Raw genomic sequence first — 25,470 nt, 5'->3', positions numbered from 1 at the left:
TCGTTGCATATTATCAGACAGGCGACATAAATAATAAGAAATTATAATTTCAATGCACTTATAAGCTTAATAAATTCTTTGACGTCAATAATTTCAATTGTTAAATAAAACATTTTTTTCTACATAAATTAGAAAACTTATAGTTACAATATATACATATGAGCCTATGAAAAATGTTTCAGCAATATGCACATATCATTTTCATTCATTGCATAAAACATTATGCATATTCTCTTTATTATCTATAAAAATTGAATATGTTATAATTATTATGTTCTTGTAAATTTAAAAAGAATTTTCCGACGACGCATATAAAACTTTCCATATTAGGACTGAATGATTCGTGTTAGCTCATCGCTTAACTTTAGCGATATTTTGCTTACGTAATTATCAAATAATTGTAGTAAATAAAAGTCTAATGAAAATCAAGACTAAATTTGGTTTAGGTTATCCATGTGTACATTATATCTATGTATTTTTTCAGCTATCGCAGCGTGTATTTGCGGTAACTTCCGCTAAGGATGCGATAGTGCTAGAAAATTACATATATATTACGTACATATAATTTAACGATTACTCATCCGCCGCAGATTTAACGATTACTCTTCCGCCATAAAAAAAAGGAGATGCATCTTTAGAGGCAAAAGAGTGTGATTTTGATCTTCATTATTTATATTAGAATACAAATTTCATGCTGATATGATCAGTAAGTTTTATATTTCACTATTTTACGTTCTCTCGTAAAAATGTATTTAAAACTAACGCTATATACACTATTCTGAACTACATGTCAAGTGTAGAAACGAAATTGTTTGAACACTGAGAAACCCATTTGGTTGAATAAAACAAAATTGAAATTTTGAGCGACACGTACAAGCATAAGAACTTATAAAGCTGGATCTAATCAATCAAATCTTAAAGAATTATATTTGAAATAGGGGTAGAAAAAACTGAGAAATATAATAGAAATAAAAATAGATCGATATCTCAAAATTTGTGGAAGTTAGAGCAACCACAGACATTTCTCCAAAAATTACAAATTTTATTGAAAAAGAACGCCTTTACCGATCATCGTCAAATTCAATACCAGCCTTCCTTACATGATACTCTATCGATTGAAAAAAAATTCAGCCCAATATCTCAAAATTTGCGGAAGTTAGAGCAATCACGGACATCAAATCCGTACACACACGCACACACACACACGGACATTTTTTTAAAATGCAATTTTTCGACGTTTTATAACATTCTGAACACATTGGCAGCGGCAACTAAAAAAAATTTTCTTCACGAAAACAAAGCTTTCTCTATGAGGAAGCAATATGTTCTGAACAAAAAATTATTACATTTTAATTTTTTAGCATATGTGATTTCTTCTGCTACCCATTTACCTTAGTTCGATAAATTCTCGTTCAGACGAACATTTGACATTTACCAACCACAGGAAAGCTTAAATGTTTGTAAAATAAAATACGAAAGTTGTCTATAAATTGCAATAAATCGATTTAAATTTTATTTTAGGTTAATAGATGAGGCACAGATATTGAAACTTTTCTTCTGAAAATATTGTAAAATTTGTCGAATAACTGTGTGTAATATAGGGTGCGTTCTACTTAACGCTCACAACGCTCGCGAGCATCATTCATCCTTGTTTAACATTTGACAAACAACAAGGATGAAATAATTCCACGAGCGCGGCGTTGCGAGTGGAACGCACCCATAAAAGTATGGAAAATAATCTCTAGATAATTTTATATTATATTAATCGAAGTTAGTACATATATATTACGGTTAGATAGTATAAGTTAATTAATATGACGTAATAACACTTGAAATTACAATTAGCAGATACTGAATGTTTTTTAAACTATTCCAAAAAGTGCTGCCATCTTTGATCGGACAAATAGGCGAAGAATTTATAAATCGATTAAAACCTGCGGTGCCTTCTTTTAAGATAAATTTAATTTAAAGTAAAGCTTATTGATAAAATAATGATAAATACCACAATTAATATTAAATGTAATCACCAACAAATCAATATGGTTTTTATTTCCTCTGGATCGTTTCACTAGTTAAAAGAAACTGTAATAATTTTATCGTATTATGTTGTAGAAATTACAAGCTCAACCGATTAGTTGTCAATTAATTACAGAATTGTAAAATTTATTTGTGGTAATGTAGTCACAAATTGTACCACCAAAATCCGAGATAAGTACGCATAGTTTATCAAAGATGTCACAATCACATACCTCAAATTATAAAGGCAAATGATATTTTAACTTTTTCACATCTAATTAACGATCATCAGGGTATAAGTACTTAACGTGCAAATAAACAAAAAATTCTATTGATTTAGGCTGACTAAAATCGATCGTAAAACCGCAGACGTATTCATTGAAAAATGACTGTTATACCTACATACTTTTTCAACTTTTGTTTATGGCTATAGTTTATCGTTATTGATATCTCTTTACATATACGTGTATGGACCTATTTATACTTAATATTAATAATTAAATATATAAGATTGTTTAATAAATTATTCACTATGAAGGTAATAGATTAAAGTATAAGTTTACGCAAACTTTGCATTAACATATATATAATAAATATACAATAATAATATAATAAAATATATAATTATATAATAATAAAGTAAAAAAACAGGACCGATATGATATACAATCGATTAGAAAGAAAAACGCCATTTATTGTCCGGATACCAAGGATACCAAGATCCAATCCGGACTGTAAATGGCGTTTTTTCCCTTAAAATATATACAATGGTAATAAAAATGCAACGATGACGGAAAATGCGGCGAGAGGCGAATAATCTGACAAAAATCCATACAAAAATCCGAATATCAAGAGACACGGTAGTGTCTTGCGCCAAGTAGGTATACGCGCCAGCCGGAGGATGGCTGGTGGATGGCCGATGGATTAAACGCACGCCGGAGGATGGCCGTTGAATTAAACGCACGCCGGAGGATGTCCGGTGGATTAAACGCACACCGGAGGATGGCCGAAGCGAGACCGCACCGCGACTCTTTTACGCGACGCGAGTACCCGAGTACACAAATAGCGAAAGATAATTTGTAGCAAGAAAGCCGCATTTTACGTGAAATCGATATCTTGTGCAGCGCAAAAATTATTCGTAGATTGTAATAACGCAGACATGTTGATGTTGCCGATAGTAGTATCGAATGCACGATAACGCGAGTTTTCGCGAATAACGATGTCTGCATATAATCTATTAAGTGGTAATCCAGCCTATCAGTCTTTCATTTGCGTTGGCTATCTCGTCCGCATGATTCGGGAAAACGCATTTGCGCCGGTACATGTGTCCGCCGCGTCCAGTACTCATGGCGGCTTTATACGTACTCTTTATGGACAGAGCGTATCGGTCACTGCCAGTGACAGGGAAATACTGCTCTTGCTGCTAACTATTGCCTTTTGCTCTAATTGTAAGTTATAGCGGCGCGTATGGATCCAATGTCATATTGGCCGTGCCGTTTATAATTTTTCCATAGTCTTTTGTGCCCTTTAACTTTGTCGAACAGATGCCGCATGCGCAAAGTTTTGAAGTATTTTCAAAATTCTCTTTAATGACATTGAAGAAACAACTCAGTCGTGATCAGCGAATGAAGATTTGCAGAAAGGTTTGCATCATGCCTCCAAAGTTGCCGACCGCGTCAAACTTACGATAAAAATATCTTTTCAAACCTATTTTCTTTAAAATTATTAGAAAATATTGCAACTACACTGCAAATCTAAGTGTTTTAATTAATACACTTTTTTGTAGTCACTTTTTAAACGTTACTTTAAACGCTTTTTCGATTAATAAGTGTTTTATTTCAATTCGGTTTTAGTGTTTTATATGTATTTAGCGTGTAACGCTTGAAAAACGCTTTATGTGTTTTTATATTGAATACGTTTTCTAAACGTTTAAAAAGTGACTAAAAAAGTGTATTAAATAAAACACTTGGATTTGCAGTGTATGCTTTCTAAAAAAAAATCTTAATTTCTTTTGTCACTCTCATACTTATAACAGACTAATAATTTCCTTCATTTAATCAGAGAATTTTCCGTTTCTTTGGATTCAGACTTTTGCGTACCGAGTCGCCTCAGCAAGCGTTCAAATTATCGTTACGACGAGAACGTGACAAGAAAGAAGATGCCCTTTCTATCCAATATGTTCCTTATACTATCGTAATTACGCTAGTAATTTACATCTAGAATCGAAACTACATGTTCAGTTAAGAAGAATAAAAAACGTGAAGTTTATATATGTATATATACATACATATTTTATAGTAATACGCCAGATTATACGATAAGTATTTTTTATATAATATTTCTTTACTGAATTACTTCTTTCTTAAATTAGCAAAACGATCTACGAATACGATGGACAAGATTTTATTGTGGAATCATAGATATGTATATCTAACATATATAATTGAATTCAAATCCTATTCATGCGAAGTAGACTTATAGTTACTTATTCTTATTAAATATTAAGATATGTATATGCTCGTACAATAATTTCTTCTAAAGATTTTTCATTGTAGTCTGTTTGTAATGTCATGCACGAATATTTGCGTGTCAAAGTTTCGCAACATTATTTGAACAGATGTTTCCTCTCGCGACTATACTATTCCAAGGGCATCGCTCTATGATCCTCTTATGCTACAAATTTAGAGCACGCGTGCGGTAGTAAATTGCTAGATTTTTCCCAAGAATATGCGGACTTATGTGATTCTCCATTCGCGAACCGCTCTGTGTGTGTGTGTGTGTGTGCAGATTGCATCATAATTATACCAAATATTTTAACCGTTTAACTTCTTTAAATTCAAGACGAATATATTTAATCTCTAAACTACTTTGCAAATTTCAAGAACTAAAATACTTATTCATGAAAAGTCTACGGTCGGTATTCATAGTCGGTTCTTATATTTAAGACCGTCTTAAGTACGATCTTAAGATGTTATGAACCAATCACAGAGACGTATTAGCATCTTAAGATATTACTTAAGACGGTCTTGAAATCGAAATGAGATCTGACTATGAATACCGGCCTATGTTTCTTATTCAAGAAGTCACAAAATACATCGTAACTTCGTACATTATTCACGCAGATGTTGAAAGTTGAAAGAAAGAAACAAATAAGATTTTTATGAGTAGATTACATGTAACAGAGAATTATAAAATGTAACTTTTGCTATATATATGTTTACGTATTCTATCATATAATAGTATTGCAAAATTAGAATTGATAAAATCAATTACAGATTAGCAGAAATCTTTTTAGAGAATTTTTAAAACTAATTGACCGCCTATCTTTGGAAGTATAATTTGTTATATCATAATATATGTGTGTTTATTTAATTACAATTGTATTTCTTTTTTATGTTTTATTTCTTTGTATAGTTAATATACATATAAAATATTAAAATGTTTTATTATAATTTATACAAAAGATTTTTGTGTCATATTTTATAACTTTACTGTCTTAAATTCTGAAAAGACAGTTGTAGGAAGAAATAAAAAGTTCTAAAAGATTGTGCCGATATTGCAGTATTAATTGTATAAGTGAAAATTTCTTATTTCTAATCAATTTATTTGCAGAATATTAATAAGTAATACAATTTAACATTGAAAGTACTTATATTAAAACTTCTAATGCACTGTAAAGAATAGAATAATAATCCATTGTAATTAATGTTATCAATTATCATGAAAGACTGTTATCATATACGAGATATCGAGACTCTCGCATTTCGAGTACGTAATACGATATCGTTTGTTATTTCAACGTCATTTACGTTGCTGACAGTTGTTGCAAATCGAAATCGTCGCAACAAATTTACGATTATCGTTGCCGCGGATAAAAATGCATATTTTTGACCTAAAAGTGGAAAATGTAAAGAGGAATGTAAATTGGAAAAATAAAGCATTAATCATACAATCGATAACTAATACAACGTCTTAATATTTAACGAAATATATTGAATGTTCTATGGTATATGGCATATTCTATGGTAAACTTTTACGACTTGTTTCATTTGAAATAATGCAAATTTAATCTTGGAATGCATTACGAGTTTCTCGAAAGAAAGCAAAGCTCATGAACTTTAATGAAAATTGAATATGTAAGGCGACACAATAGAAAGACAATTTAACAAAATTTTCCCAAACAACTACATGGTTTTTAAAATAAATAACTTATATTATAGAATATTTACCTAAACAATCCCTGTGGCCCGCACCAAACGGAATATAGGCATAACGAAGACGGCTGGACGAATTTTCAGGCGAAAATCGTTCAGGAATGAATTCCAACGGCTTATACCAATACGCAGGGTTACGATGAATAGCAAATATTGGAATCATAACGTAACATCCATCCGGCAAAGTACATGATTCTGAAATGGGTAAAGCTCCTTTTCGTAACTTCAAAAAATATTACATTAATCTAAATAATTCATATTAATTGTATCCATAGACTCAGTAGGTAATGGGATATATAAAAATACCAAGCTTTATATCTCCTATAAGTTGGCGCGAAATAATAGGTACTATAGGAAACAATCTTAATGTCTCTTGGTACACCATATGAAAATACCGCATGCTAAGGAGATGTTGGGCATCAACCTTGTTATTATTAAATGTGACAGATATTTCCTCTCGCAGTTTTTCCTAGGAAATCAAATGCAAAGACAATAACAAATAAACATCTAAAAAATAGTATAAGAAATTAACTTAGTGTTATTCCAAATTAATTTAAACAATAAACTGAACAAATGATTGCTAGAAAATAATTATTCTCCTACAATACATAATACGAATAAAACATTTTTTCATCTTATGTTGTTTTGTTTTTACTGCACAAAGCGTAGATATACAATAAAGTATACAAGAAAGTATTTTTCTATACATATAGTGTTCATATTATACTGTAATATTTGTAATAATTTTACTAACTTGCACTTCTGTATGCATTGCCAGCATAAGTATAATGAAAGTTGTCGCTTCCGTAACATTATGTTGAATCTGCAAGACATAAATTAATATTAGTATAAATATATACTCGTGTAATATTAAGCTTTTATATAATAAATGAAATTACAACAGCAAACAAATTTCTAGCATCGTCTAAGAAATTCTCGTCGCTCACTTCGCAGGATTTGCTCCTAACATTATTACGTAGTTCTTCCACACGATTCCAGTAGTTGGTGAAAATAGGTTTTGGCCTTTGAGAAATCTCATTATTATCTTGTAGAGCAGTGTGACTTATTGCCTTTCGTGTTATCTACATTAAAAAGTATATTGCTTTTTAAAGTGGACATAAATAACAGTACTGTCACTAAAATTCCTATTTGGAATATAATCTTATTATAAAAATACTATTAAACGGTATAGAAATATCAATAACACGATGTCTCGTACTAAAGTTCGCGAATTAGCGACATAGTTGAATTGCGACTTTATTTAAAATAATTCCTCTTGGAATGCCATGTGAATGTCAGCGTTTCTTTTACCCTTATATTTTACCTTAGCAGTAATATTTTTCGAATTTGCTCCAAAATCTGTTTCTTTTACGTTTTTTATCGTGCAAAAAAAATTTTTGTATTTTTTTGGAAATATAAAAATATCACAGAAAAAAGATCTAGTGAATAAAAAGAATATTCGATCATAGTAATTTATTTGTTGGTCAAAAGTTTCCCAAACCTTGTGCGCACAGTACACACTGTCGTAATGTAAGATTTGATGAGCTGTAACACAAACTGAGTTTGAAATAATATGAAAGATAGAAGAGACATTAAAATTCATGTACAACGGCCACCAAATAGGCCACTTTGCAAAACAATCACACTCTAGCTTAGCAAGTAAATATGTACTGGCGCTTATGTTCGCGAACTTTACGTGAACATATGGGTACTAATTGTAAGTATATATGAGAACGCATCTCTCTCAATGTAATGCTTATCGCATTAATGAGAGCTAAATATCTCAGAAGCATATAGGGTAACTCCGGTATATACGCCGCAGCTAAGGAAAACTTAATTTATCAAGTACTATTTACTATGTTTAAGGCAAATGAATTATACCAATAAAAACTTTATACTGTCTACTATAAAAAAAATAGAAATATAAAATATTCATTCTTTGTATTTAATAAAAAAAAACTTTTAGAAACTCTTGCATTTTTGTCATATATTCCAGAGGGATAGGTTATATGACATTCATGGGTGAAATATACGCCTTATAAAAAATTACAAATAATGTTTACAAATAAGGCAATAAAATGTCATAATAAGTTATAAAATGTGTGTAAGAAGTTTATTAAAATGTAAGAATGATAAACAAATTGTAAAACTAAAAAATTTAAAAAAGAAAATAGAAGAGCGATAGATGTATTAAAGATTACTGTTATACGATCCAAAAAAAGAAAGAAAAAGAACACACAGGAGATTTCGAGTTTTACAAAGTGTCTGTACTATGGCATAAATCCTGCATGCTAACTTGCCGTATATCCTAAACAGGAGGGATATACAAGATATTAAGTTAAACAAAAAATACAAGAGCTGTGCACTTGTATTTTGCTGTATTCCATTATTTACTATCCCTCTACACTTATGTATCATGAAATAACCATTAAACCTTTTACATTCCTTACAGTAATCATTTTACGTAGGTCGTAACACAAGATCGCGCTTCTTACTATGGTGAGAAATCGATTCAACTCACGACAGTTTCGTTAATATTAACAGTAAAGAACTGAAATTACAACACAATACTAATATGGCATAAAGGCACATAACAGAATAATTGCGAGCAAGTACCTTCATTCCTTCTATTTTTTCTGACATCTGTGGCGTAAAACCCCGCGCGGCGTAAATACTGGAGTTACCCTATGTTTTGATCGTGCAAGATGTGACAATCATATTTTCTCGTATTTCATAATCTTAATAACTTATATCAAATAGTTATATAAAAGAAATTTGTGTGAAATTTACATTGTAGATGAAATCTAGTATATTCTCTCGAGCGATACGCAATTGTTTTCGGTTTTCAGTCAGGGGCAAAATCCATTCCAACTGTAGCCACCACGGTTTTATTGTTCTGCTATATAATGCATCTTTGACCAATCTGCAATAATTATTAAAATTATTAATTAACATATGAATGATGAAGATGCTACTATAAATACATACTTTTCGTGCCAATACAGTAGCTCGTCGTCTTCACGTTTATGTTCTGATCTTTGAATACCCATCATTGTCACTGTAAATTAACATTTGTCAACTTTTGATCGTGCGTAGCATAATTAATAATAATAGTAATTTGTATCTCAAAGTAACTTGTTAAAAATCAAATTATAGATAAAATGTTCTTTTTCAAGTACGTGGGGGTACCATAGTCCTCACCTAAAAATATATCAAACGTGTATCGTACCATGTATGGTTTAAGCTCAAACATTGGACCATCAACATTTTTTTCTATACTGCTTACACAAAGATTGCTATAAGTATCGAAAAATGTTACATATTCGGATAAATGCTTGAGATTCAAGAGGGGCTGTATTATTTTTCGTCGAAGCCTATGAGCTGCACCTATCAATATCAAAGACAATATTAAACATGAGAAGACAGATACCTACATCATATCAATTTAATACTAATTTTTTACTAAATTAAATCTATGTGTTTTACTAAATTAAATCTATATACTGTGTTATTGTTGCATAAAATTCAATATTTAGTTAAAAAGATAAGTGTACAAACAACAAATTTTGTCATATTCTGATATAATACCTGAAGTTCTGAGAATTCCATCACCAAGAAGCATCTCCCATGTTTTGGTCACTGAACTTTTGTAGTTACCATTTTTGTTCGCGAGCACACACTGCATATTTAACTCGATGTATTTTCTGTCGTGATTATTACTTTTTTATGAACTTACCTTATAATCCTCGGGTTTCGCAAGTACTACGAACACATCAGTTCCAAAGATAAAATGAGTAAGGTTTCCATATTTTTTAGTTATTGAATCTACATAATTTAGTAAATCTGCAAAATTATACATATAATATCGTTTGTAAAATTAGCAAGATATTTTTGAAAAAATAGTTTTAAAAACTTGCAAATTATAAAATTATTTACGTGACAAAAATTGGTATTTATATGATATATAAATAAAAAGGTATATATTTACTTCAAGTATTTTGGTTCAACATAAAGCTCAACTTAAATAGATGTTACACCTTAAAATTATAATTAAAGACATTTTAAATCACCTTTATAATTGCAAGCAATTTGCAATGAGTTGACAAAAGATGAAAGTATAGACGCACCAGGCAGCGAAAAAGCAAATTCTAAATTTCTTTTTAATTTGTAAATTTCTTTCCTATTTACTTTGAAAATAAATATCATAAGCAAAATTGGAACAATTGTTGCTAAAAGTATATCTACAAAAATAAATATATTTTAACTGGTTATATGATTGATATACACATTAATTTAGTAAGAATTAAAGATACACATTAATTTCATAAGAAATAAATTGTCATTTTCACTCATTTTACCCAACCATATATTGTTCATATTTTGTATTAATACTAGAAAATGTCTGAAAATTTTATACATGTCATTTAAAATATAATGTAACAAGTTTTAACAGTAAAAAAATAGTAATAACAAAAATATAACTATTAGATAATTATCCAGAATAAAAAAATTTCTTTGCATTAGAAAAGAATGGTCTTCGGGAGAAGCAAGAATGAAAATAATGATTTGCTGCAACTGTATCACGTATTATTTAAAAATTTCGTGGTCTGTCAGAATAACAATCAGATGTAAAACTTGATATATTAAATATTAAGCTAAGATATAGCCTTTATCAGAAATACTTACTCTCTGCATTAAAAAATACATATTAAAATCTTATTTAATATGTTTTAAATGTGTAATGTTAGGTATTTGCAATGTGTATATTCGCAATAAGTTCGTATAAAGTACCATTTTTTAAATCTTGTATCTACTTACGCATGTTTCACTGTTTCTCCTTTATCCTTTCGATTTTCAATATTCGAAAATATTCTACGAGTTAATAGATCTCGATTATATTTATTTCACAATTATTGTTATTATTCTACTTTTTATCAGCCAAAATGCAACACATTCAGAACATATCAGGTAAATTGCAACAGAAAAGGTACATGAGTAACATGAGTAGGGCCTTATATAAGCAAAGATTGATTGTAAATAGTTATACATATAATATATAACAATCGATTTTAAATTTTAAATGTTACGATAACTTGTAGATATTAGCATAGATAATTTAACAAAAATATATAACATGCCAATAAAATTTACATCTATCTTATGATACCTATACTTTAAAATATAACATAAGTAATAAGCGTCTTACATCAGTGAAGTACATCCTGATCAAAATAAAAAGTTTAACCTTGCTTCTCGGTATTGTGCAATCAAAACTTTTCATTTTTAGATCAATTATTGTTATTTCTATTTTCCGCTTACATATTCTATCTCACGTTTTAAAATTGTTTTAAGGAATATAATATTTTACATCTCTTAACGTATTTATCTTAGTCCTAAAAAGTCATCAAAAAGTCTTTCCAAAAAATATATTTTTATTGTAATTTATGATTGCGATATTAAGTTGTATTTTCTAGATTCTAGATCTCAAAAATTTTTGTCATTTTATCCATCATACTTTTATTTTATATTTTTATATAATTGTATTGTTCGATATATTGTGAACTGAAATTAAATTTTCTGAAACTTCTCCTCGCTATTGATTCTATTAACACTTGATATTTAATACTCGATAAGCATAGCGTATAATGAGAAAATCAATTAGAATCGATATATTAAAATACGAGTATTTTGGCTGATATTTAAAAAAAATAGATGGATAAAAACACGACATTGGTGTAATCTTATTGTATATAATTAAAAAATAAAAACACTTTTACTATATACATCAAACCCAAGCTATATCCATTAAGCCTACTTAGAATTTGATCAGCAGTTCTAAACAGTTATTAAGATCTGATAATCTCGGGTACTCTCAACTCTCCTCGCGTAAAGAGTCTCGCGTTGCGCGTTTACTTAGCGCGAGACACTACCGTGTCTCTTGATATAGTCTTGTTGAAGTACAGCATTTCTTTTTTCCATAAACTCTTTTATAGATTGCGTCTAACAATTAATTATTTATAGATTATAGATTAGCGTAATCTGTACTTACCTTTTTTTAAAAAGGTAATTTTTTAATAATATATTTTTTTAATATGTTAAATATTTTTAAGCAATATATGATTTAAAGACAGTATAATATTTATAATGCTTTTATGTATTCTGCAATATTTTATTTTATTTGTTTTAAGACTGTGTTATTGCTCATCCCTTGTAATCATAATATTCTTAATAATCTTTTCCATCCACAAAATTACGAGAAATAATTTCGCTCTCTTTTTTTCCAATACCCTTCTCTTTCTAGACCTCCATTAATCTCGTAGAATATTTTCGCTTATTGAAAATCAAAAGAATAAAAGAGAAACAGTGAAGCATATGCAAGTATAAAGTTGGCCCATAATTAGTGCGATAAGGTTGGCTGGCCGTTTATATGCTCTATTCCAATCATTTTTTGAATGAAAATTGTATTTATTACACGAAACAGTATATTATACAGTTGCAAGAAACTTCATTCTAACTAGTAACAGGCTTAACTTTATTCACTGACGATGGAGAATATTAATACAAAATTTCGAGAGGCTCGAAATTTTACTTTGCTGTTACTAAATCAGTTTTTTTTATTTCTTAACTGCAATATTATTCCGATTTTAATGAAACTCAGAGAAGAGTAGCTATGTTCTAAAAGGATCATTTTGCGATTTTTTATTCATTATTCCTCTTAAGATAAACATTTAAAAAAGTAACGTGAGCAACATACCCCTAGGGTCATTTTATAGCAGGTCTCCTCTATATCATACAGCTTTAGTCGGACAAAGAGAAAAGCTGAGAAGATAAGAGACAACTAAACCAAATAAATATACTTTATCTAAAATATGGAGCGCTGTGAACATCTTAATGTTTATTTTATTTATATTTTTCGAACTGCAGACTAATATAGAGTACTAGTATAAGTTATTTAGATCCCGTTGATACAAACTTGACAAAACGAATGCAACTGCGATAGTTAGCGCACTTTGTACTGTTGTACGCTATGCATTCGAACGATTATTTTCGAAATTCTTTTCTGATCTAAATATCAAGAGTGATAATCGTTGCATATTATCAGACAGGCGACATAAATAATAAGAAATTATAATTTCAATGCACTTATAAGCTTAATAAATTCTTTGACGTCAATAATTTCAATTGTTAAATAAAACATTTTTTTCTACATAAATTAGAAAACTTATAGTTACAATATATACATATGAGCCTATGAAAAATGTTTCAGCAATATGCACATATCATTTTCATTCATTGCATAAAACATTATGCATATTCTTTTATTATCTATAAAAATTGAATATGTTATAATTATTATGTTCTTGTAAATTTAAAATAAATTTTCCGACGACGCATATAAAACTTTCCATCTTAGGACTAAATAATTCGTTCATGTTAGCTCATCGCTTAACTTTAGCGATATTTTGCTTACGTAATTATCAAATAATTGTAGAAAATAAAAGTCTAATGAAAATCAAGACTAAATTTGGTTTAGGTTATCCATGTGTATATTATATCTATGTATTTTTTCAGCTATCGCAGCGTGTATTTGCAGTAACTTCCGCTAAGGATGCGATAGTGCTAGAAAATTACATATATATATATATATATATTACGCACATATAATTTAACGATTACTCATCCGCCGCAGATTTAACGATTACTCTTCCGCCATAAAAAAAAGGAGATGCATCTTTAGAGGCAAAAGAGTGTGATTTTGATCTTCATTATTTATATTAGAATACAAATTTCATGCTGATATGATCAGTAAGTTTTATATTTCACTATTTTACGTTCTCTCGTAAAAATGTATTTAAAACTAACGCTACACTATTCTGAACTACATGTCAAGTGTAGAAACGAAATTGTTTGAACACTGAGAAACCCATTTGGTTGAATAAAACAAAACTGAAATTTTGAGCGACACGTACAAGCATAAGAACTTATAAAGCTGGATCTAATCAATCAAATCTTAAAGAATTATATTTGAAATAGGGATAGAAAAAACTGAGAAATATAATAGAAATAAAAATAGATCGATATCTCAAAATTTGTGGAAGTTAGAGCAACCACAGACATTTCTCCAAAAATTACAAATTTTATTGAAAAAGAACGCCTTTACCGATCATCGCCAAATTCAATACCAGCCTTCCTTACATGATACTCTATCGATTGAAAAAAAATTTAGCCCAATATCTCAAAATTTGCGGAAATTAAAGCAATCACGGACATCAAATCCGTACACACACGCACACACACACACACGGACATTTTTTTTAATGCAATTTTTCGACGTTTTATAACATTCTGAACACATTGGCAGCGGCAACTAAAAAAAATTTTCTTCACGAAAACAAAGCTTTCTCTATGAGGAAGCAATATGTTCTGAACAACTAAATTATTACATTTTAATTTTTCAGCATATGTGATTTCTTCTGCTACCCATTTACCTTAGTTCGATAAATTCTCGTTCAGCCGAACATTTGACATTTACCAACCACAGGAAAGCTTAAATGTTTGTAAAATAAAATACGAAAGTTGTCTATAAATTGCAATAAATCGATTTAAATTTTATTTTAGGTTAATAGATGAGGCACAGATATTGAAACTTTTCTTTTGAAAATATTGTAAAATTTGTCGAATAACTGCGTGTAATATGGGGTGCGTTCCACTTAACGCTCACAACGCTCGCAAGCATCATTCATCCTTGTTTAACATTTGACAAACAACAAGGATGAAATGATTCCACGAGCGCGGCGTTGCGAGTGGAACGCACCCATAAAAGTATAGAAAATAATCTCTAGATAATTTTATATTATATTAATCGAAGTTAGTACATATATATTACGGTTAGATAGTATAAGTTAATTAATATGACGTAATAACACTTGAAATTACAATTAGCAGATACCGAATGTTTTTTAAACTATTCCAAAAAGTGCTGCCATCTTTGATCGGACAAATAGGCGAAGAATTTATAAATCGATTAAAACCTGCGGTGCCTTCTTTTAAGATAAATTTAATTTAAAGTAAAGCTTATTGATAAAATAATGATAAATACCACAATTAATATTAACTGTAATCACCAACAAATCAATATGGTTTTTATTTCCTCTGGATCGTTTCACTAGTTAAAAGAAACTGTAATAATTTTATCGTATTATGTTGTAGAAATTATACAAGCTCAACCGATTAGTTGTCAATTAATTACAGAATTGTAAAATTTATTTGTGGTAATGTAGTCACAAATTGTACCACCAAAATCCGAGATAAGTACGCATAGTTTATCAAAGATGTCACAATCACATACCTCAAATTATAAAGGCAAATGATATTTTAACTTTTTCACATCTAATTAACGATCATCAGGGTATAAGTACTTGACGTGCAAATAGACAAAAAATTCTATTGATTTAGGCTGACTAAAATCGATCGTAAAACCGCAGACGTATTCATTGAAAAATGACTGTTATACCTACATACTTTTGCAACTTTTGTTTATGGCTAGTTTATCGTTATTGATATCTCTTTACATATACGTGTATGGACCTATTTATACTTAATATTAATAATTAAATGTAATATAATATAAGATTGTTTGATAAATTATTCACTATGAAGGTAATAGATTAAAATATAAGTTTACGCAAGTATACAACGTGTTTAGAAAGTACCGAGATAGCTGAAAAACGGCAAGCGATACTACCTCCGTATTTCGTACATTGCGCATACCAGATTGCGGTCGAGTCTACAGTTCTATCCTGAAACGACGCGATACCGCAATCGTATCTTTTTCCAGCTCTCTCTCATTTCGCATCCATCGAAAACTAATTTTCGGCGAAAATTGTTTTTTCGACGTCAATACGATGCCGATGCAGCAGGTAGATAAATTATCTGATTCCGATGACCGCCCATTTTGTCGCTGGAAAATATCTATTGTTCGAACGCTTTGATGTGCACGAGAGCTTGTTATTAATGGTTTCGTCGAAAAACGGATTCAATGTGTCACTTTCGATTGCTCGGCATGGGCGATATTCGATTTTCGCGAGACTACCTCTCCTCAGCGTCAGCATAACGAGTAAAAGTATAAAGCGGGGAGCACACACTTCTGCACAACGCATAATGCGTAAGCATAAGAAAATTGATTGGTCCATACACATGTGCATAAGGAAATAGACCAATCAATTTTCTTATGCTTACGCATTATGCGTTGTGCAGAAGTGTGTGCTCCCCGCTTTAAGATTGAGCCACGTTCACCGCGAAGCTTACTCGCTGATTTATAGCTTTGTAATAATAAAATATGTACACAGTAAAAAATTTTGTGTCAATGAAAGTCCACTCTCAATTTTGTGTTAAAATAACTCATTCATCGTGTTATTTTTGACATTTAGAAATGTTATATCGACATTTATAACATTTCTAAATGTCAAAAATAACACGATAAATGAGTTATTTTAACACAAAATTGAGAGTGGACTTCCATTGACACAAAATTTTTTACTGTGTAATGGTCACAAAAATGCAAACGGAGAAAAATTCGGCAAGAAGTGAATAACACAACTGGCTTTATATACAAGAATCCGAATATTATACAAATCGCGAAGATTCACTTTGTAGCAACAACATCGCTATAACTACTATTTGCCTAAGTCGATATCTTGCAGCGTACAAATTAAACACAGCAATTCACAAGCGCAGATAGCATCGAACGCGCGGTAACGTACGAACATGAGTTCTCGTGGACAACGATGTCCGTATATAATCTGGTAACAGTAATCCAAACCCATCAGCCTTTCGTCATTTGCGATACGCGTTGCCTTTCTCGTCCGATAGTATCCGCGAGTATCGGACGTCCGCATGATTCGGGAGAACGCATCTGCCCCGGCACATATGTCCGCTGCGTCCAGTGCTCATGGCGGCTTTATACACGTACCCTTTATGGACAGAGCATATGGGTCACTGCCAGTGACAGGGAAATACTGCTGCTGCTGCTAACCACTGCCTTTTGCTCTAAGTTATAGCGGTGCGTATGGAACCAATGTCATATTGGCCGTGCCGTTCATAATTTTTCCATCTTTACCCGCGCCCACCTTTCTTTATCGAACGGATGCTGCGTGCGCAAAGTTTTAAAGTATTTTCAAAATTCTCTTCGGTAACATCGAAGGAAAAACTCAGTCATGATCAGCGCAAAATTTGCAGAGTTGAAGAGTTTGTGCCACGTCTCCAAAGTTGCCGACTACATTAATTTGACGATGCAAATAAAGATACCTTTTAAAACTAACATTTTTTGGGATATATTAAAAAATACTCCAACTATATTTCTAAATTGATCATTATTTCCCTTGTTAAATTCATATTTATAAGAGACTAATAATTTCATTTTCTAAGGCAGATATTTCTCAGTTTAATTTGTCGTTGATTTATTTAATAATTACGAATTCGTTTCATCGGATTTAACTCAGTCTATTTAATTTTCATGAAACCATTGCTCTAAGGAAATGCTGAAAACTTATTTCGCGATAGTAATTTGTCTTTGACTTTTGTATTTCATATAGAACACACTGTTTATTGTTAAAATTTTGAAGAGGACTTAAACAATAATATATTGTACAATAAAGTTATATTGTATAATTTCTTAAATATTAGTAAATTTTTATTTTTCCATTTACGATGTACTAGATCGAAATATATCGCTCGCTTTCTATTTGAGGAGAGACCACAGAGTTTAAAATCCTCAAAGTCGATGAAGAGAAAAATGTACCTTTCCACGTAAGTTGGTGATGACCTCTTCAACTCGTTTGCTGTCGTCCGTTCCTTTTTATTCCTTAACCACTTTGGTGAAGTCGCCGATATCGGTCGCGTCGATTTGGCTTTTCTACTTGGCGTCGCCTGATCCATTCGAGTGTCCTTTGAATTTAAACTCAGTCGCGAGTTTCGCGTAATGAGGAAAATATGACTAGACTTTTGCGCGCCGAGTCGCCCGAGCAAGCGTTCAAATTATCGTTATGACGGGGACGTGACGAGAAAGAAGATGCACTTTCTATCCGATATATATACTTTACGCTAATTACGCGAGTAATTTGCTTCTGCAATCAGAATACATGTTCAATTAAGAGGACTGAAAAATGCAAAGTTTATTATTATATATACTAGCGAGTTCAACAATATGCCAGATTACATGACATGATAAATACATATCTCTTATGCTGAATTGTTAATTGTTTTTTTTAATTACTAAAACGCTCTACAATTGTCAAGATTTTTTTGTGGAGCCATAAAGATCTAAAGAACACAATTAAACCGAAGTAGTCAGCTTCCTATTTTTGTGAAATATACAAAGTTATTTATTCTTATTACATATACGCTCACAAATTTTCTCAGCAATTTTTCCTTATTGTCTTTTCGCGTGAAGTCGCGAATACATATGTCAGAATTTCGCGACATTATTGGAACAGATGTTTCCTCTCGCGACTATACTATTCCAAAGGCATCACCTCACAATCGTGTTACGCTTAAAATTTCGAGCACGCGTGAGATAGTGGATTGCTAGGTTTCCTCGCGAATATGCGGATTTATATGATTCTCTATTCACGCACCACACTTTGCACATCGTATTATAATTACAGAAAATTTTGTATGCATTTAACTTTTTACAGTTAATTTATTTGGTCGGGCTGGATCTTGGAAGCCTAATAATAATAATAATAATAATTCTATAAAAATTTTCTGTATTTTTTTCCAACTTACAATCAGTAAATTGAGCGCTGATTATTTGTCGGCCTTAAAACACAGCTTTTTGTTGGAACAGTAAATCCACATACTTAAATCGATAATCGATTTAACCTTTAATGCTAATAAGCATCATCTTCAAAATACTGTAATAAATTTATTGCAAAAAATATCACCCCAGCCAAGAGTCGAACCTAGACTTCCCTATAATCCGTGACGGGCTGTGACGAGCTTAAAAGTTCTGTTTTAAGGCCGATAACCTTTAATCTATTTCGCTAATATCAATAACTAATATACTCTATTCTCAAAAAGTCTATGTTTCTTATTCAAAAAGTTGCAATATACAACCGTAAGCTCGTACTCCGTTCGTGTGGGCGTGGAAGAAGCAAACAGACTCTAATGAGTAGATTGCACGCAAGAGAGAATTACAAAATGTGATTTGCTTGCGTTACGTGCTTGCGTGCTCCATCATATAATAGTATCACATGCAGAATTAGAATTGATAAAATCCATTACGGATTAGGGCCTGAGCAGAATAGCTGACTTATAATTTTAAGACAGTGTTTTATGCTTTAAATCTTTGTTTTTAGCAACGCACAATACTGTCTTGTGTCTCAAGTCTTAAAAGAGTGGACACTTTGTCAACTTTTTAAGACTAGAGACACAAGACAGTATTGTGCGTTGCTAAAAACAAAGATTTAAAGCATAAAACACTGTCTTGAAATTATAAGTCAGCTATTCTGCTCAGACACTTAGCAGAAATCTGGGATCTTAAAACAAAATCGATTGCCTGCTTTAGATGCATAACTTGTTATTAAATAGCAATGTATTTTGTTAAACATATTTATTAAATTAGAATTGTGTTTTCTTGTAATATATTTAAGGGACATACAGATTATTAAAATATTTTGTTACAATTTCGTAATATCATAATTTAATTCGACTAAGAAAAAGCAAAAAATTCTAATAGGTTATACCAGTATTAATTTAAAAATTTTTTTATTATTAATTAATTAATTACAGTATATTACAGTATATTAACGCCATTTTATCATATTGAAAATATTTGTATAGAAACCTTTAACATCCTATAAAGAGAATAAAATAATATTCTATTTTAAATCTTTATTGTAATTAATGTTTATCAATGTTATCAATTATCAAAATCGCTTATATATTGATAGCTTAAACAGGAGATATAGACAATCTGGCGATGGCGTCTTGATCTAGGTGATCTCTAAGGCCTGTACCAAACGGAATATATATGTGTATGTATGTCAATAGGTAACGGCTCGAACTTTTGGATGAAAATCGTTCGGGGATAAATTCCAATGGCTTATGCCAACACGCAGGGTTACGATGAATAGCGAATATTGGAATCATAACGTAACATCCATCCTGCAAAGTACATGATTCCGGAATAGGCAAAACTCTTTTTCGTAACTTCATAAAATATTACATTAATCTAATAATGCATATTAATTTTGTCTATAGACTCATGATGGGATATATAAAAATACCAAGCTTTTTATATCTCCTGTAAGTTGGCGCGAAATGATAGGTGATATAGGAAACAATTTTAATGTCTCTTGGTACACCATATAAAAACACCGCATGTTAAGAAGATGTTGGGTATCAACCTTATTATTATTGAATGTGACTGATATTTCCTCTCGCAGTTTTTCCTAGGGAATAAAATGCAAAGACAATAACAAATAAACATCTATAAAATAATACAAGAAATTAACTAGTATTATTCTAAATTAATTAAAACAAAAAGTGGAATAAGTGATTGCTAGAAAATAATTATTCGTTTATAATATATAAAACAAATAAAACATTCTTTTCGTCTTATATTGTTTTTACTCTCCACAGCGTGTATATAAAATATAAAAGTACTTCCATAAGGTGTTCATGTTATATTGTATTAATTTTAATAACTTGCACTTCTGTATGTCAGCATAAGAAGCATAATGAAAGATGTTACTCATTATACTCCGCAATAGTATTTTGAATCTGCATGACATAAATTAATCTTAAATATAAATATATCGTGTAATATTAAGCCTTTATATAATAAATAAAATTCCAGCAGAAAGAATATTTTTAACATTGTCTAAAAAATTCTCATCGCTCCCTTCGCAGAATTTGCTCCTAACATTATTACGTAGTTCTTCTACGATTCCAGTAATTGTTAAAAATAGGTTTTGACCTTTGAAAAATCTCATTATTTTCTTGTAGAGCAGTGTGACTTGCTACCTTTCGTGGTGCTATCTACATTAGAAAGCATATCGATTTATGAGTGGACATAAATGACAGTACTGTCAATAAAATGATTTGCATTGAAGGTAATGTCGCCCAGACTATATTCCTACATAGAGTATAATCTTATTATAAAATTACTATTAAACGGTATATAAATATCAATAACATGATGTCTCATACTAAAGTTCGCGAATTAGCGACATAGTACAATAAATACTTTACGGCTAAACTGAATTGCGACTTTATTTAAAGTAATCTTCTTGGAATACCATATGTGAATTTTCTGGAAATAGAAAACTATTACAGGAAAAAAGATCTAGTAAGTAAATAAAGAGAATAATCGATCACAATAATTTATTTGTTGGTTTGGAAAAAGGTTGTTTAATATAACATATGGGCAAGTACAATGTCAGAACCACAGAAATAATGTAAGAAGCATTTGATAAGCTGTAATACAAACTGAGTTTGAAATGTTGCGAAGGATGGGAGAAACGTTGGAATTCGTGTACAATATCCACCAAGGAGATCTGCACTTTGAAAGAGATCACGTTTCGACTTAGCAACTAAAGATGTATTGGCACTTATGTACGCTTTACGTGAACATATGAGTATCATGTATGAGTACGCATCAATATAACGTTTTTCACATTAATAAAAGCTAGATATCTCAGGTACATATCGATTTTGACCGGCTAAGATGTGACAAATTATATTTCCTCGTATGTGATAAACATAATGACTTATATCAAATAGTTATATAAAAACATTTAAAGTTTACGCTGTGTAAATAAAATCCAGCATATTCTTTCGAGCGATACACATTTGTTTTCAAGACAAAATTCAATCCAACTGTAGATACGGTTTTATTGCTCTGCTATATATGCATCTTTGAACAATCTACAATAATTATTAAAATTATCGAGTTACGTGTAAATGATAATAATGCTACTAAAATTACATACTTTTCGTGCCAATATGATAGCTCCATATTAATAACGGATAAACATTAATTTCATTAGAAATTAATGTTTGAGAAATAAATTGGCATTTTCACTCATTTACGCAAACATATATTGTTCATATTTTGTACTATGATACTAGAAAATGTCTGAAAATTTTATATGCAACTTAAAAAAACATAACAATAAGAGAAATAAGACCGTTATAATACAATCAAATTAGAATAAAATGCCATTTACAGTCTGAGTTTAGATTTTTAGTAGCCTAATATTAATTTGTTAATCTAAAATACCTATAACAAATCTCAAATATTTCATGTACACAAATATTAATATTAGGCTACTAAAGATTTAAGCTCAGATCGTAAATGGCATTTTATTTTAATTTGATTGTAAAACATAACAAGTTTTCAGTGAAAATGGAAATAACAAAGATATAACTATTATATAACCATCCAGAGTAAAAAATTCCTTTGCATTGGAAAACAATAAGCTTCGGAAAAAGCAGGAATAAAAATAATTATTTGCTGCAACTGTGTCATGCATTATTTAAAAGTTTCTTGGTCTATCAGAATAACACAATTTCATTATATATATATATATAACTTTATGTAACAAATCTAAAATATAATAACCTTTATCAGAAATAATTATTCTCGCCATTAAAGAATATCTTTTCAAATCTTTTTGATATATTTGAAATGTGTACCTAATATTATTCCGTGTATATTATTAGTTCGTAGAGTATTTGTATGTGTGAAGGAAACAAAAGTTTAATCTGTAGTTGTAAATTATTACAGCGGGAGAGAAAAAGGATTTGGCGGGAGTTTGGTGAAGTTTTTATCGATGGAAATTTAGAGAAAAAGTGACTGTATTGATCTTGTCAAATTTTGAGAAGCATGTAATATTCAGTACATAAATTCCTTTCCTCCGCCAATAGTGGCTTATCAAATTTCTTTTGCTCTGACAAATTGTGAATTAAAAACGCAACTTTATCACAAACTCCCTCAAAAGAGGGCCATACTCCCTCTCTCTTCGTAATCTTACAATACTCATTTTCACCCCGAAAGAAATTTTGTAAGGGGAAATTTTCCGTCAGACGTAAATTCTATTTATAGAAGCTGTAATTTATAACAATATAGATTAATCTATTATTATAATCTATAATTTAATAGAGAAGGACAGATAATTAATTAGATATGTATAAAGGAATTATTTAAAAAATATGGAGTTCTATTTCGGTAAGACTAATTGTGTATTATAAGACTTTACTTAATGTCATATCTTTATCCGTGCATTTTTTAAAAGACATCGATATTCGCATTTTATTACAGCGATGTTTAGTCGTCTCATTGTGTGCTTTATTTATATGATGGATTAATTTTAATGTTAATAGAATCAGTAATGAAGTGAGAATAATTTTATTCGTTACAGAAAGCTTATCAGCTTGAAGAATTTTATAAATAGCGATAAAATGTTTATTAATTTGAGTACAGCATATGATATTTTATTTTATCTTTTTTTTTCACAAATATTTCGCTATCTTTTTACATTTGCTGTGTAGAACGATACACACAAGTAGTATCAGATATTACAATTTAAATTTTTTCACAAACAACAAATTCTACGTATTAATAGAAAATTTAATATTCAGAATAAGGAAACAAAACTAAAGATTAAAAATTGAATAAAATTTGACAGCAGTTCTAAAAATTGATAACAGAAAAAACTGGTATACAAATTTTTTGTAAACTTTTTTGGAAATTAATTATAATATGATATCTACAACAAGTCTTACGAACTCAAGCTCTTTTTATTAATTTTTCCCATTGAAAATGTATAATGTAATACATTTATAAATCTTACAATATTACAATTCTTAATTACAATATTATTATGTAATACAATAATAAAGTCGTATTATAATATTAATAATATAGTTTCTTTAGTTACTGGAGCAAACCTACTATGAACCAATAAAGCAAATGTGCATAGCGCATACATTATCAAATATTCTAATTCGATTAAATAATATATCGAGTAGGTACAATTATAATAGAATAACATAAGAGTGTGATAGATAATAACCAAAATTTGAGATGTAGAAAATATAGCAATTGCAAATCACAACCAAAATATGTTTTAGAAAAAAGCATCTTGACAAATTTTAGTGGCTAATACTTAAATACATTAAGAGATATAATATAATTATATATCCCTTAGAAAAATAAATCATTAAAACGTGAGATATAACATATAAGTAAAAAATAAAAATAATAATTAACTTACGAGGAGAGGTTTTTACAGGTTTGGGGGTAAGAAAAATTTCTTTCTACGTATTTTAAATAAAAGAAACGAATCTAGCTTTTAAAAATCTCTCCGGGAAGTAAAAAACCTCTCCTCGTTAGAAGTAAAAGATATCGATTATACAACGCTGAGATATACAATACTTTATATTATGTAAATATCTTATCAAAATAGGAGGCAATTTATAAGATAGGTTTATCATTTATATTATGTTTTAAAGTATAATCGTATGATATAGACAGATTTTTATATTATCAGAAATTTATTTTATCTATTTTAATAACTAGACAGAAATGTTATGTTATATAAATATAATGCATATTATAATGTGTACATACTTTTTATATTTTAAAGTGCATTATTTTCATAAAACTTTTAATATTGTTCATGTGTACTTTTAATAAATTATATGTATTATGTTTTATATAATGTAACTCATTCCAGTTACTAAATGTGCTTAGCTAAATGCATCTAACAGATAATTCGAGCAATAATCAAAAAGCTTATTAAAGCTCATTAAATATAACTTGTACAAGTTATTTAACTTAATAATTACTGCAGATTTTTAATAATGTATCTATGTAATTTATGTGAGACGTAATATATACACAATTTCTTGGAAGAAGATTTCAGTATATTGCAAACAGAAGAAAGATCAAAATTAAAAAGCATGGAAGCTGGATAATTCTCTTACAATGAAAGGAAAAAGAATCATCTTAAAACGCTTATAATTTCATTAGAATACTAAACAAATAAAACTGCGGTTTTGTTGAGCACGGTTTTCCTTTCGAAGTGGTAATTTCTTTTATTTCAAAAGAGGTCAAAATGCACCACTAGTATATATTGCGATGGCGCCAGTGCGTGTCCATTGCAAGCACGTGGAAGTTACAGAGGTCGCCCTGAGAATCGCGAGCTTTCAAACTCCGCAGCAGTCAGTCGCC

General features: G+C 30.0%; 1 protein-coding gene across 2 annotated transcripts; it reads right to left on the bottom strand.

Annotated features, from left to right (window-relative positions):
- Positions 1 to 1,479: 1,479 nt before the first annotated feature.
- LOC139772883 (cytochrome P450 4C1-like) lies at positions 1,480 to 12,286 on the bottom strand. 2 transcript variants are annotated; one of them, XM_071706908.1, is made up of 12 exons: positions 11,049 to 12,286; positions 10,301 to 10,471; positions 9,967 to 10,073; positions 9,819 to 9,909; positions 9,432 to 9,617; positions 9,219 to 9,288; positions 9,021 to 9,153; positions 7,178 to 7,312; positions 6,985 to 7,053; positions 6,537 to 6,699; positions 6,246 to 6,425; positions 1,480 to 5,908 (listed from the first exon to the last, which is right to left on the bottom strand). In XM_071706908.1, the coding sequence occupies exons 1-12, from the start codon at positions 11,050 to 11,052 to the stop codon at positions 5,751 to 5,753; spliced, it is 1,467 nt and encodes a 488-aa protein (XP_071563009.1). In that variant the 5' UTR covers positions 11,053 to 12,286; the 3' UTR covers positions 1,480 to 5,750. The 2 variants fall into 2 exon arrangements, with proteins under 2 accessions (XP_071563009.1, XP_071562999.1); XM_071706898.1 differs by having other exon boundaries at positions 7,130 to 7,312; positions 11,049 to 12,284.
- Between the last annotated feature and the right edge of the window lie 13,184 nt (positions 12,287 to 25,470).

This window comes from Temnothorax nylanderi, unplaced genomic scaffold (genome assembly GCF_030848795.1).
Source record: "Temnothorax nylanderi isolate EJ_2023f unplaced genomic scaffold, tnyl_v1.0 TNYL_tig0004_pilon, whole genome shotgun sequence".
Lineage (NCBI taxonomy): Eukaryota > Metazoa > Arthropoda > Insecta > Hymenoptera > Formicidae > Temnothorax > Temnothorax nylanderi.
This window is presented reverse-complemented; position numbering and strand designations above follow the sequence as displayed.